The sequence below is a fragment of the Heterodontus francisci genome, unplaced genomic scaffold (assembly GCF_036365525.1).
Source record: "Heterodontus francisci isolate sHetFra1 unplaced genomic scaffold, sHetFra1.hap1 HAP1_SCAFFOLD_377, whole genome shotgun sequence".
In the NCBI taxonomy this organism is placed as follows: Eukaryota; Metazoa; Chordata; class Chondrichthyes; order Heterodontiformes; family Heterodontidae; genus Heterodontus; species Heterodontus francisci.
The window spans coordinates 280,005-292,973 of record NW_027142041.1 but is presented as its reverse complement, the minus strand read 5'-3'; the positions used below and the strand labels follow the sequence as shown (position 1 = coordinate 292,973).

The 12,969-nt window shown below is 49.9% G+C and overlaps 1 protein-coding gene across 1 annotated transcript in view; it reads left to right on the top strand.

Annotated features, from left to right (window-relative positions):
• Window positions 1-12,969, top strand: part of LOC137366359 (protein EFR3 homolog B-like) — a 263,372-nt gene that overhangs the window by 141,652 nt on the left and 108,751 nt on the right. The window contains exons 12-13 of the mRNA XM_068028261.1: window positions 1,015-1,066; window positions 9,390-9,562. Of these exons, the coding sequence (XP_067884362.1) occupies window positions 1,015-1,066; window positions 9,390-9,562 (225 nt within the window). The remainder of the gene's footprint in view (window positions 1-1,014; window positions 1,067-9,389; window positions 9,563-12,969) is intronic.

Sequence of the window (12,969 nt, the reverse complement as noted above, 5' to 3'; positions counted from 1 at the left end):
TCCACAGGTTGCAGCATATTATTAAAGTTTTCCCACCTACCGAAAATTAGCCAAATTACCCCCAGAATAAAACAGACCAAACCAGGTATCTTTAAACAACAATAAATTAACTATTTATTAATAAACTAAATCTTAAACACTATTAAGATAAATCTACGTCTAAATACCTTATAACTTCTTATTTAACCTAAGCCTCCCCATGCACACACACATACATTCAAAACTAACAATAGTTAACCAGTTTTTAAAAATAGTATTTCTTAGGAATAAAATAAGTAGCTGGGTTGTAAGTCCTGGTGTGTTACGTTCCTGGTTGCTGGGGTCCCCCAGATTAGAACAATCAGATGCCACTCGAAGTCTCCAGGCGAATTTGACAGTCTATAATGGATAGGCATTCAAAGCACTTCGGTTGCAGCAGGCGTCACACAGTTCTTTTAACAAGGAGTATAGCCACAGGTCTATTTGGATTCTAGAATTGGTAGTTTTTCAGTAGAAACCTTACTGAGAATTCCAGCAAATACAAACAAACGACAGAGTGTCCCTCTTGAAGACAAATGTTCTTTTTTCCAGGGTTTTTTAAAAAAATCTCTCCTTAGACAATACAGAGCATGAAGATAAATGTAGATTTTCCTGCTAAGAGAGATATACAGTTTCTTCCTTCAGAGCATGCTTCGTTGGACTCCAGTTTAAATCAGTTGAAGCCAGTCTTTACCCACAGTTAAAAGTTACAGTACACCATGTGACCTCTCTCTCCTGCTGTAGCCTAGGTAACAGGTGCAGCTGCTGGCACATTGTGCTCAGTCTTAAAGGCACACTGTTTTAAACACAGGAGAAAAACCAGTTCCATGACATATGGTCAAAGTGCTGAGCAGCAGAGGGGAGTATGGCCTCAATCAGCTACCTGCCTCTGTGCCAATGTCCACTATCATGTGACTGCTTCTGGCTTTTATAATCAATGCAGTAAAAACAGGCCTGTGACAAAACATTCATTTCCCACTTTGCTTCCTGTTTCAGGGATGATGGAAATCGTATGATTCAGTTGATGCTGCTAAAATCCCTCCTCCAGGTATGGCTTCTAGAAAATATTCCCTCATTCCTTCAGTGCACACTCACTGGTAAAGTCAGAAAGCCTCAATCGTGCATACAAAACTCAACAGACAAAGAGTTAACTGGGCACAACCAGCCTAAATGCCTGAAAATAGAAAGGGAAATGCACTCAGGACTCCCAACAATGCAGGGGTCCCTGTTGTACATGTGTGTTGTTTCTTTCCTGGGAGTGTTTGATGGGACAGTGTAGAGGGAGTTTTACTCTGTATCTAACCCTTTTTTTCCAAGGGATCTTTACTCTGTATCTACCCCATTTTAAATATTTTTTTTCAGTCCCGTTTTTTATTTCTTAAGGTGGCCTTTATACCTTAGGCCCCTTTTATTCATTTTTGTCAAGGGAGCCTTTATTCCCCAGGCTCCCTTTATAAGCATTTTAAATAAATAACTTTATTAAAAACAGATAAAATAAAACAAAACTCAAATTAAAACAACATTCTCTGCATCAATGATGCACTCCAGCCCCTGCGGCGCCCACCAGTCACGAAAAGCCTCAAGCAAACCGGCGGACACCACATGCTCCTTCTCCAGGGACACCCAGGCGTGAATGTAACCTCGGAAAAGGGGCAGGCAATCAGGGCAGATGGAACCCTCCAATGGCCTACAGACTGGACCTGTGAATTGCCACCTTGGCCAGGCCCAAGAGCAGACCGACGAGATCCTCCTCCCGGCCCACCCCCCTTCCGCACTGGGTGCCCAAAGATCAGGAGCGTGAGGCTGAAGTGCAACCAAAACCTGAGGAGCAGCCCCCTTAAATACTCAAAGGGGGCTGCAGCCCCACACACTCCATATATACGTGGAACACAGACTCGTCCAGGCTGCAGAAATTGCAGGTGGCATGGGAGTGCGTGAACCTACTTAAAAGTGTATTGCACGGGTCTGACTTGTGCAGCACCCTCCACCCAAGGTCCCCTATGTAAAGGGAGAGGTCTCCCACAGAGACCTCCACCGGGGTTTCCCCTCACTACCAGATGGCAACACAGACTGCCACAACGTGTCCGGATGGCAGATGAGGGCAAGCAAGTGGAGAATGTGCAGGAGCAGCCCAGACAGGAAACCCCTCCGCGCCATGTGGTATGGCATGGAGGGCATTTCCAAGAGGCGGCTTAGGTTGTGCGGGACCGGCTCCCAATGAGGGTTTCGGGGCCTGGGTCTGATGAGCAGTTCCGGCCAAGCAGTGGTCAGCTCAGCTGGGAGTGCTGCACACTTCCGAGCCCCCTTGTCACCCGCAGTGAGGGGCGTCCTGGAGGCTTCGGCTACTTCTCCACCCATCTCCAGAGCCGGCCGCCCGGACAGCCAAGGCCTTCTCCTCTGCTGGTGGGGGAGCACGCTGACTGGAGCTGAGCATGTTCCAGATTCTGAATGGATCCCGGTAAAAGATAGGCAACTCCTTCAGAGAGGCACGGCTAAGATTCGCCTCTGAGAGCGGCGTGTCGGCAGTGCCCCAGTAGAAAAAATACATCACCATGCACACCATCTGAGAGGACGCTCGACGTAAAAGGATCTCTGCAGGGTCCAAAGGTGGAGAGTCGCATCCTGGGTGCAGACGCACACCAGCGACTGGCCATCCTCCTCAATTGGGAGACTCAGGACCGCGGCAGACACCCAGTGTTTCCTCTTGCCCCAGAAGAATTCAACGAGCTTCTTCTGCATCTTGGTGGTAAATGCAGGGACCAAAGTGACCAACCGGTACCACAGCATTGAAGCCACCAGTTCGTTTATGACCAACGCTTGGCCCCTCTAGGAATGCATTCAGATCAGTCCTGTCCAGCACCTTAGCTGAGTGGTGACTTACGCTTCCAACTCCTGCCAGTTTGCCAGCCAGGCTTCCTCAGTGGGGCTCAGGTGGACTCCCAGATAGAGGAGATGCATGGTGCTCCACGCAAAAAGTGTCAACTCCTCCAGCACTGACCCACCAGGAGTCCGGAACAATTCTCCCAATTGATCCTCATGGACCGACAGAAAAGGTCTGCTGGCACTCGCGCATCCTCCGCAAGTCAATGGGATCGGTGACTGTCATTGGCGTAAACCGAGAGGACGACCTGCATGCGCAGCCCACACAGAGCCAATCCCGTCAACCTCCTGCAGAGCAAGCACAGGAATGGCTCCAGGCAGAGGGTATATAATTGGCCAGATATGGAGCATCCCTGATGTACTCCTCTCCCAAAGCAGAGACGCCGTCAAGGACCCGTTAACTTTGGCCAGACACTCTGCGGCAGCATATAAAAGTCGGACTTTGGCCACAAAATGCGGCCCGATTCCGAATGCGCACAGAGTCCCGAAAAGATATTCGTGATCCACCCTGTCGAACGCCTTCTCCTGATCGAGGGAAAGAAAGGCGACCAACAGACCAGTCCTCTGGGAAAGATGAATCAGGTCCCAGACCAGGTGGATATTGTCCTGGATGGACCGGCCAGGGACTGTGTAGGACTGGTTGGGATGGATCATTTGGGCCAGCACGGAGCCCAGGCGCGTAGACATAGCCCGGGCAAAGATCTTATAATCCGTGCTGAGGAGGGAGACCAGATGCCAGTTCTTAAGCAAGCAGAGATCGTCCTCTTTGGCAGCAGGACGATGACCACCCTGCACCATGAGAGGGGTATCTCCCCAGTTACCAGGCTTTCCCCCAGGACCAATGCGTAATCGCCCCCCAGGACATCCCAGAAAGCCCTGAGGAACTCCACGGTCAGACCGTCCAGCCACAGGGATTTGCCAACGTGAGCGGAGCCTCCACTCCTTCGGCGCCCTCCGGGCTGACCTTCAGCAGGTCCTCCCACAAAACTCTGCATGCATCCTCACTGGATGGATCCGGAGAGAATAATGTACTGTAATAGGTATGGACTAAGAAGCTCATTCCTCCGGATCTGTGACGGAGGATCCATCGACAGCCAGCAGCTCAATGAGCTGCTTACGGAACCCCCCTGCCATTTTTCCAGCGAATAGATGAAGCGGGTGAGGCGCGGTCCACACCTTCCAGAATCTGGATCCGTGACCTCACGTATGCCGCTCAGGACCCTACGAGCTGCAGGTCCCTCAAAGCGCCCTTCGCTTTGTACGCCTGCCACAGGTCCGGGTCTGAGACGGCCTGACCGAAACAGGACTCTGAATTGAGAACCTCCCTTGCCAGGCACCAATCTCGACTCCCCGCCTCTTGGTCGACCCCTTCACGTACACCCACCATAGCCCCAAGGAGGGGAAGCCCCCCTGCTTCCTTCTCCAGTCAGCCCAGAATCGACGGAATGAGTCCTAAAATCGCTCTTCCTCCAGCAACTTGTGGTTAAAGTGCCAGTACGCGGATCCCACCCACTTGCAGAGCGGATGAGCTCCGCCCACACCAGGTGGTGATCCGAGCATGGCACCAGCCACATGGAGGCTGCTGAGACGCAGGAAACGTACACCTGCGGAATGTAGAGGAGGTCGATTCAGGACCATCCTCCTCCAAACCCCCATGTGGAGGCGCTGGAGTTGGGATGGAGATGTCCACCAAGCCGAGGGAGCAGATAGAACATAGAACAGTACAGCACAGTACAGGCCCTTCGGCCCACGATGTTGTGCCGAACCTTTAACCTACTCTAGGATCAAACTACCTACATACCCTTCATTCTACTATCATCCATGTACCTATCCAAGAGTCGCTTAAATGTCCCTAATGTATCTGCTTCTACTACCACCGCTGGCAGTGCATTCCAAGCACCCACCACTCTCTGTGTAAAGAACCTACCTCTGACATCTCCCCGAAACCTTCCTCCAATCACCTTAAAATTATGCCCCCTGGTGATAACCCTTTCCGCCCTGGGAAAAAGTCTCTGACTATCCACTCTATCTATGCCTCTCATCATCTTGTACCCCTCTATCAAGTCACCTCTCATCCTTCTATGCTCCAATGAGAAAAGCCCTAGCTCCCTCAACCTTTCTTCGTAAGACATGCCCTCGAGTCCAGGCAGCATCCTGGTAAATCTCCTCTGCACCCTCTCTAAAACTTCCACATCCTTCCTTTAATGAGGCGACCAGAACTGAACACAATATTCCAAGTGTGGTCTAACCAGGGCTTTATAGAGCTGCAGCATAACCTTGCGGCTCTTAAACTCAATCCCCCTGTTAATGAAAGCCAACACACCATACGCTTTCTTAACAACCCCATCAACTTGGGTGGCAACTTTGAGCGATCTATGGACATGGACCCCAAGATCCCTCTGTTCCTTCACACTACCAAGAATCCTGTCTTTAAGCCTGTATTTTGCATTCAAATTTGACCTTCCAAAATGAATCACTTCACACTTTTCCAGGTTGAACTCCATCTGCCACTTCTCAGCCCAGCTCTGCATCCTGTCAATGTCCCGTTGCAACCTACAACAGCCTTCCACACTATCCACAACTCCAGCAACCTTCGTGTCATCGGCAAACTTGCTAACCCAGCCTTCCACTTCCTCATCCAAGTCATTTATAAAAATCACAAAGAGCAGAGCAGATCCCAGATCAGATCCCTGCGGAACACCACTGGTCACCGAGCTCCATGCTGAATACTTTCCATCTACTACCACCCTCTGTCTTCTATGGGCCAGCCAATTCTGTATCCAGACAGCCAACTTTCCCTGTATCCCATGCCTCCTTACTTTCTGAATGAGCCTACCATGGGGAACCTTATCAAACGCCTTGCTAAAATCCATATACACCACATCCACTGCTCTTCCTTCATCAATGTGTTTTGTCACATCTTCAAAGAATTCAATAAGGCTTGTGAGATCAGTTCTTGTCCATGCTGGGGACCGGAGCGATTCCTCACCTCGAGGGTACAGTTAAAATCCTCCCCCCGAGGATGACGCATTCGCCGCTGTCAATAGCGCTCAAGAGAGCGGACACTTCTTTAAAGAAGCTCGCTTGCAACGTGCCGAGCCTGGGCGTGTGCACCTTTACCAAGTGGAGCGGCACACCACCCAGGCAAATGGCAAGGTGGAGCAAGCGGCCTGGCACAAGCTCTACGACTGAAAAGTCGGGACCAACAAGATAGCCACCCCACTAGAAATAGGGGTGAGGTGACTCATGTAGACCCCAACCTGCCACTCCAGACTTAACTGGCTTCATCTGCCCAAACTGTGTGGGTTTCCTGCAGAAGGCTCTCCGCATACCTGCCTTCCCAGAGGACTGAGAGTTTGTGAAATCTGCAGAGAGACCCCCTGCTGCCACTGGTGTTGAGGCTGGGTATGGTTATCTTCATGACAAAAGTACTTTGAAACCCATCACCAACACCTTACTGTGAGGAAGGAGCAGAAGTGCACCTCGCCTTCCACTCCCCCAGCAGCCCTTTGAGGAACGCTTTAAACGGCGCCTCTCAACCAGTTTCACGCCCTCACCCGTCCCCCCTTATTGAGGGCAGCACAGACAGACTGGATGATCTGCGCCAGGCTCGACCACCGGCCAAGAGCCAGCTGAACCTTATTGCAGCAACCCCTGCAGGCTGCAAGGAAGTCCTGGTGTTCTGCAGTGGGGACGAGAGGAGACTCAGTAGGAGGCACGAGGGAGTCCACTGCCTCACTGGCAATGGATTCAAGATCAACTTCCGTGCCCCACACCAAGTCCCCAACCTCCTCCAAGTCGTCACTGCCTGTGGCCGACACACCCACCACACACTGTGGGGCGGACATCCAGGCCGCACCAGCTGGTCCCACCTCCGTCACGATCTAACCTCCAGGATCAATGTCAGAGTCTTCCTCTCTGGGTTCTTCTGTAGAACTGGAGCCTAAGGGCACTTAACGGTTCAGGACCCCCCTCCACCTCTGTCCCCAGGCCAGTGAGTGGCCCTGGGCAGATGGTAATTCCCGACTCCGGAAATCCAGCCGGAGCCGGGAGCAGAGGCGGAGAGAGAAGGCCATTTCCCGCTCTGCCAGCGCTCACAGGCTCAGCAGACGGGACAGCATTTTTAATTGCAGCTGGGTCGGTTACATATTGGTCAGGGCTAGATTTTAGCTGGGAGGGCCGACCCTTCAGGGCCTCGCCCTCCCCTCCATTCAGGGCACCCGACCCAGTCGCAGATGGGGAGGCTTCTCCAGGAGAGTCCCCAGGGTCGCCCACCACAAGCAGGGCTCCACTCGCTCCCTCAGCAGGGGCCACATGCACAGGGGTCACCCCCTCCACTCCATCCTGACTGGTAGGGAGCTCTTGCCCAGGTCTTGTGGCCTTGGTGGTGGTGGCAGGGGGAACCTGGTGACCCGAACCAGGAGACAGCGCCCCTCCAGCAGATGGACCCTGTGTTAACTCTCTCGAGGGGTGCCCTCTCCTCTTTTTCCCACTAGGGTGTGGAGGCCTAAAAACCTCCATGATGTCAGAGGTCTCTGCACCCTCCTTTCACCTGGTTACCCTGGGCCTGACCCCAGCCCTGGGATGGGTGGGTTACCCGGGATCGGGCCTTGGGTTGAGATCAGGCTCGGGTTGTGCAACAGTATCCAGTGGTCGCGCACTTCTGTGTTTATTCTTTTTCTGCGCCTTCCTTTCACCTGGTCTCTCCCTCCCCACTGGAGTGACTGATGTCTGATGGAGGTGTAGGGGTCATGATGGGGGTGGGGGCGGGGGGAAGGTGCAGCGGTGCCACCCTGGGCAGCAGAGGTGGAGCTGGCCACCAGGAGGTTGGGGCAGTTCTTACGAGCATGCCTCACCCCCTTGCAGGCATGGCATCGTGCCCCGTCTGAGCTCGATAAGATGCTACAGGCCGCCCCCTGGAACTCCACATGGAAGTGGCCCTTCATGACATCCTCCCACTTCAGCTGCATAAATAACTGCGACAGAAGGAGTAAACATGCTGGAAGCTGTTCTCCCGAAGACCGAGCAAGACTGGGGTGATCCCCGACCTCACCTACCCCAGATGGTGTTGACGGGGGAAGAGGAGCTCACTTGGAATAAAGGGCGGCACGTTCAATAGCAGAATCCGCTGCGCAGTAACCCCCAGAGGATCCACCAGCAGGAACGTCCCACCCACAGTGAACCCCTTACTCAGTGCCAGGGACACTGTCTGCTTGGTCTTTAGGAAAAATACAGCCTTGTCATACATTTTTGAGGTTGTAACAATGGCCGAAGGGCCGACAACCTCGGCCATTGCCTTAACGCAGGCCTCAATTGTCATATTTGGGTGGGCGTAACTCTTCACCCCATCCTTTGTTATTAAAGCTTGAAAGGTGACAGGGCAACAGGAACGACCGCAGCAGCTGCTGCAGCATAGGAAGGCCTTGCCAACGGAGAGGACTGAGAAGCCATGGGGTAGAAGAGTTACACCCACGGTGTGTTGAGAGAGAGAGGGAGAAATAAATAATTAGCAAATATAATAGTAAATTGATATTGCAACGACTTGGAGGCAAAAGGAGAAGAGGCTGAGGGAGAGGAAGGCCAGGAGGAAACAGTTTTCGCAGCTGCAATAATACAAGCAGTCTTACGGCTGGTCTTCTGGTTGGAGGAGGGTGATGTCTTCGCCTGGGACAGCTGAAGCTGCTCAGGCACACATTTTTCCCAATGTTATCAAAGAACAAAGTCTCTTCACCCAAACAACTCCCACTATCCCAGACCAAGTGGTTGGGGTGGGGAGGAAGTTCCCAAGTCGATGGTGACAAATAACACAGGACCCCTATTGAAACAGGCAGCCCCACCCTAAGCCTTTTTCTTGCTTCTTCTCCCTCCCCACCCCACCCCACCCCACCCCACCAACAATCAAATAAAAAAGACTGCAAATGCTCCAATCAACCTCACAAAGATTTTCCAGTCCTTGTGTCTTTCTGTTGTTTTCCTTGGTGACAAAATAGGTAGAAACCTTCCTCATTGTGTCTGTCTCTTACTCCCTGCAGCTGTTTCACAGCCTCCAACTCACAGCTCGCAGCCCACAATCAACAGTCAGCTGAGACTCATTGTGCACTCAGCAGTCCCAATTAGGCAGCAGCAAAACTTATGCTGTACCTCCCCTAGGAGTGTTTGATGGGGACAGTGCAGAGGGATCTTCACTCTGTATCTAACACAGGCTGTACCTACCCTAGGTGTGTTTGATGCTATACCTGTCCTGGGAGTGTTTGATGCTGACACTGCATGCCAGAAATGGATAAGTATTCCAATCTGCCATTAACATCCCCCACCAGCATAAGCACAAATTTCAGTTTAACGTGATTAAGGTGAGCTGTATGTTTCAGTGGGAGGTGGAAGCATTACATCTGAGCTATTTTCAAGTGTTTTATGTTGTTTCTTCCTTTCACTGCTCTGCAGAGTGGTTGATTGCAGTGTATAAATTTTTATTTCTTTGATGCTACCTGCAGGTGACAATTGGATTCCAGAGCAGTAATCTGTTAGCAACCCTGCCCACCTCCTTCCTGGAGCCTCTTCTATCCGCCTCATTAATGGAGGATGCTGAACTGCGCCTCCTTGTCATAGAGATCCTCCTCAGTCTGATCGACCGCCAAGGAAACAGACACAAATTCTCCCATGTCTGGTACGTACCGTGAAACCACTGCACAGATAGATTGGTTCCAGCACAGAAGGAGGCCATTCAGCCCATCATGTCCATGCCAGCTCCCTGCAAGAGCAACTCACCTTGTCCCATGTTAGAGAAACTTCCAAGCCTGTTTGTGAAAAAGACAGAGACTAGGCAGCTTTGGTGGAGACTGTTTATTACTTGCCACAAAGCTTACTTCTCCACTCCTAACAACATCCAGTCAGTGCTGGCTGGCTCTTTAGATATACACATCTGAGTACAATTAACTAATCAACACCCAGCACCTGTTCACCCTATTACCTTCAACTACTAGGTAGTTAACATCCATTAACAGAACTTATTGGACACAAACAGATTTCCCTCTTTTCTTTAAATTAAATACATTATATATATAAAAAACAAAAAAGAAGAGAGACAAAATAATACATTTTTCTTGATCTTACATTATTATACCATTAACCTTCAACAGCACCAGCCATTAACATACTGTATATTCCCCCCTTTTTTAAACAAAAAAAAACTTATTTAAAGAATTAGAAAGCGATCTTAACATTAAAAAATTCTACATTTTCCTAACTCATCATAACACAAGACAGCCTTCTTCGAGGACACCCAACAATTTATCTGAACAAGCACCTCTCTTCAAAAAACAATCCGACAACTGATGACTTGCGCTGACCCATTTTATTTTGGAAATTTCTTTCCAACATTTCTTTTATACTTGTGAGATCAATTCTCAACCTCTTTTCTGTGACACTTTTTGTCGAATGGATATTGTCCTCGAGAGAATGGTTATCTATATAACATTCTATAGGAACATTTTTCTCCGATTGCCCCTTATATAAGAGTTCCTTTAAAATATTCAATAAATACCTGGGAGCACAGCGGAGCGGCGGCTGGCGGACCCGCGTGGAACCTGATCCGGAGTGGCAGCTGGAAATAAAGAGCAGGGCTCGAGGCCCTCTTTCACTTACCTGGGAGCAGAGCGGAGTGGCAGCTGGTGGACCTGTGTGGGACCTGATCCGGAGCGGCAGCTCACTCCCTGTGTGTCTCAGCGGGCGCTGAGTCTCGAAAAGAGGGGGAAAAAAACTTAACAGTGACATCACGGGAATTCTGTAAGGTGATTGGTTGGGTAAGTAACAGCTGTTAGTGCATTTAAATTGCTTAAAAAAGGGGAAAGTTTTTTTTTAAAAACTTCAAGTGATACTTAAATTAGAGTAATTTATTAAGGACTTTAGATTGTACTGGGTAATGTTTGGAGTAGAACAAGACCCCGAGTGTAATTAGTATTTTTTAAAAGGGAGTAACTAAATTAATTTAAAGGTAAGTCATGGCAGGAGAGCTCGTACCTGTGGTATGCTCCTCCTGCGCTTTGTGGGAAATCAGGGATGCTTCCAGTGTCCCTGACAACCATTTGTGCAGGAAGTGTATCCATCTGCAACTACTGACTACCCGCATTACGGAGCTAGAGCTGCAGGTGGATGCACTGTGGAGCATCCGCGATGCTGAAGACATCATGGATAGCATGTTTAGTGAGGTGGTCACACTGCAGGTAATGGCAGCACAGGCAGTAAAGGGATGGGTGACCACCAGGCGGAGTAATAGGCGCAGGCAGGTAGTACAGGAGTCCCCTGTGGCCATCCCCCTCTCAAACAGATATACCGCTTTGGATACTGTTGGGGGGGATGACCTCCCAGGGGAAAGCAGCAACAGCCAGGTCCGTGGCACCAAGGATGGCTCTGCTGCACAGCAGGGAGGGAAAAGGAGTGGAAGAGCTATAGTGATAGGGGATTCTATCATAAGGGGTACAGATAGGCGTTTCTGTGGCCGCAAACGTGACTCCAGGATGGTATGTTGCCTCCCTGGTGCAAGGGTCAAGGATGTCACGTAGCGGTTACAGGACATTCTGAAGGGGAGGGTGAGCAGCCAGAGGTCGTGGTACACATTGGTACCAATGACATAATTAGAAAAAGGGATGAGGTCTGCAACAAGAATTTAGGGAGCCAGGTAACAGATTAAAAAGCAGGACCTCTAAGGTTGTAATCTCTGGATTACCCCTTGTGCCACGTGCTAATGAGTTTAGGAATAGGAGGATAGAGCAGATGAATGTGTGGCTGAGGAGATGGTGCAGGAGGGAGGGCTTTAGTTTCCTGGATCACTGGGTCTGTTTCTGGCAAAGGTGAGACCTGTACAAGTTGGACGGGTTGCACCTGAACCGGAATGGGACAAGCATCCTTGCTGGGAGATTTGCCAGTGCTGTTGGGGGCATTTAAACTAATTTGGCAGGGTGATGGGATACAGAGTGGAGGTACAGTAGGGGATAAGATAGAACAGAAAGTGAGTCTGCCTGGAAGGCAGAGCAAATATAGACCTGGTAAGGCACAAGAGAAAAAGGTTAGATTGCATTTATTTCAATGCAAGGAGTCTTACGAGTAAGGCAGAGGAATTGAGGGCATTGATTAGCACATGGGATTATGATATTATTGCTATCACAGAGACATGGTTGAGGGAGGGACAGGACTGGCAGCTCAATATTCCAGGGTATAGAATCTTCAGGCGCAACAGGGGAGGGGATAAAAGAGGAGGTGGCATTGCACTGTTGATCAAGGAGTCAATTACTGCAGTAAGGAGGGATGATATCTCAGAAGGTTCCTCAAATGAGGCCATTTGGGTAGAACTTAAAAACAAAAAGGGGGCAATCACTTGGCTGGGTGTGTACTACAGGCCTCCAAACAGTCAGGAAGAGATAGAGGAGCAGATATGTAGGCAAATCTCTGAGAGGTTTAAAAATAATAGGGTAATAATAGTAGGGGATTTCAAATTCCCTAATATTAACTGGGATAGTCTTAATGCAAAAGGCTTAAAGGGGGCAGAATTCTTAAAATGCATCCACGAGAGCTTTTTGAGCCAGTACGTAGAACGTCCTACAAGAGAAGGGGCAGTTTGGACGTAATCCTAGGGAATGAAGCCGGTCAAGTGGTAGAAGTGTCAGTGGGGGTGCATTTTGGGGATAGTGACCATAACTCTGTAAGATTTAAGGTAATTATGGAAAAGGACAAAGACGGGCCAGAAATAAAGGTACTGAATTGGGGGAAGGCCAATTTCAATATGATTAAACAGAATCTGGCCAAAGTGGACTGGGAGCAGCTACTTGTAGGAAAGTCTACATCACATCAGTGGGACTCATTCAAAGAGGAAATTGTGAGAGTTCAGAGCCAACATGTACCTGTTAAGGTGAAGGGTAGGACCAACAAGTCCAGGGAACCCTGGATGTCAAGGGATATAGAGGATTGGATCAGGAAAAAAAAGGAGGCTTACGGTGAATCCCAAGCACTGAAAACAGCGGAGGCACTAGAGGAGTGTAGAAAGTATAGGGTGGCACTTAAAAAAGTAATTAGGAGAGC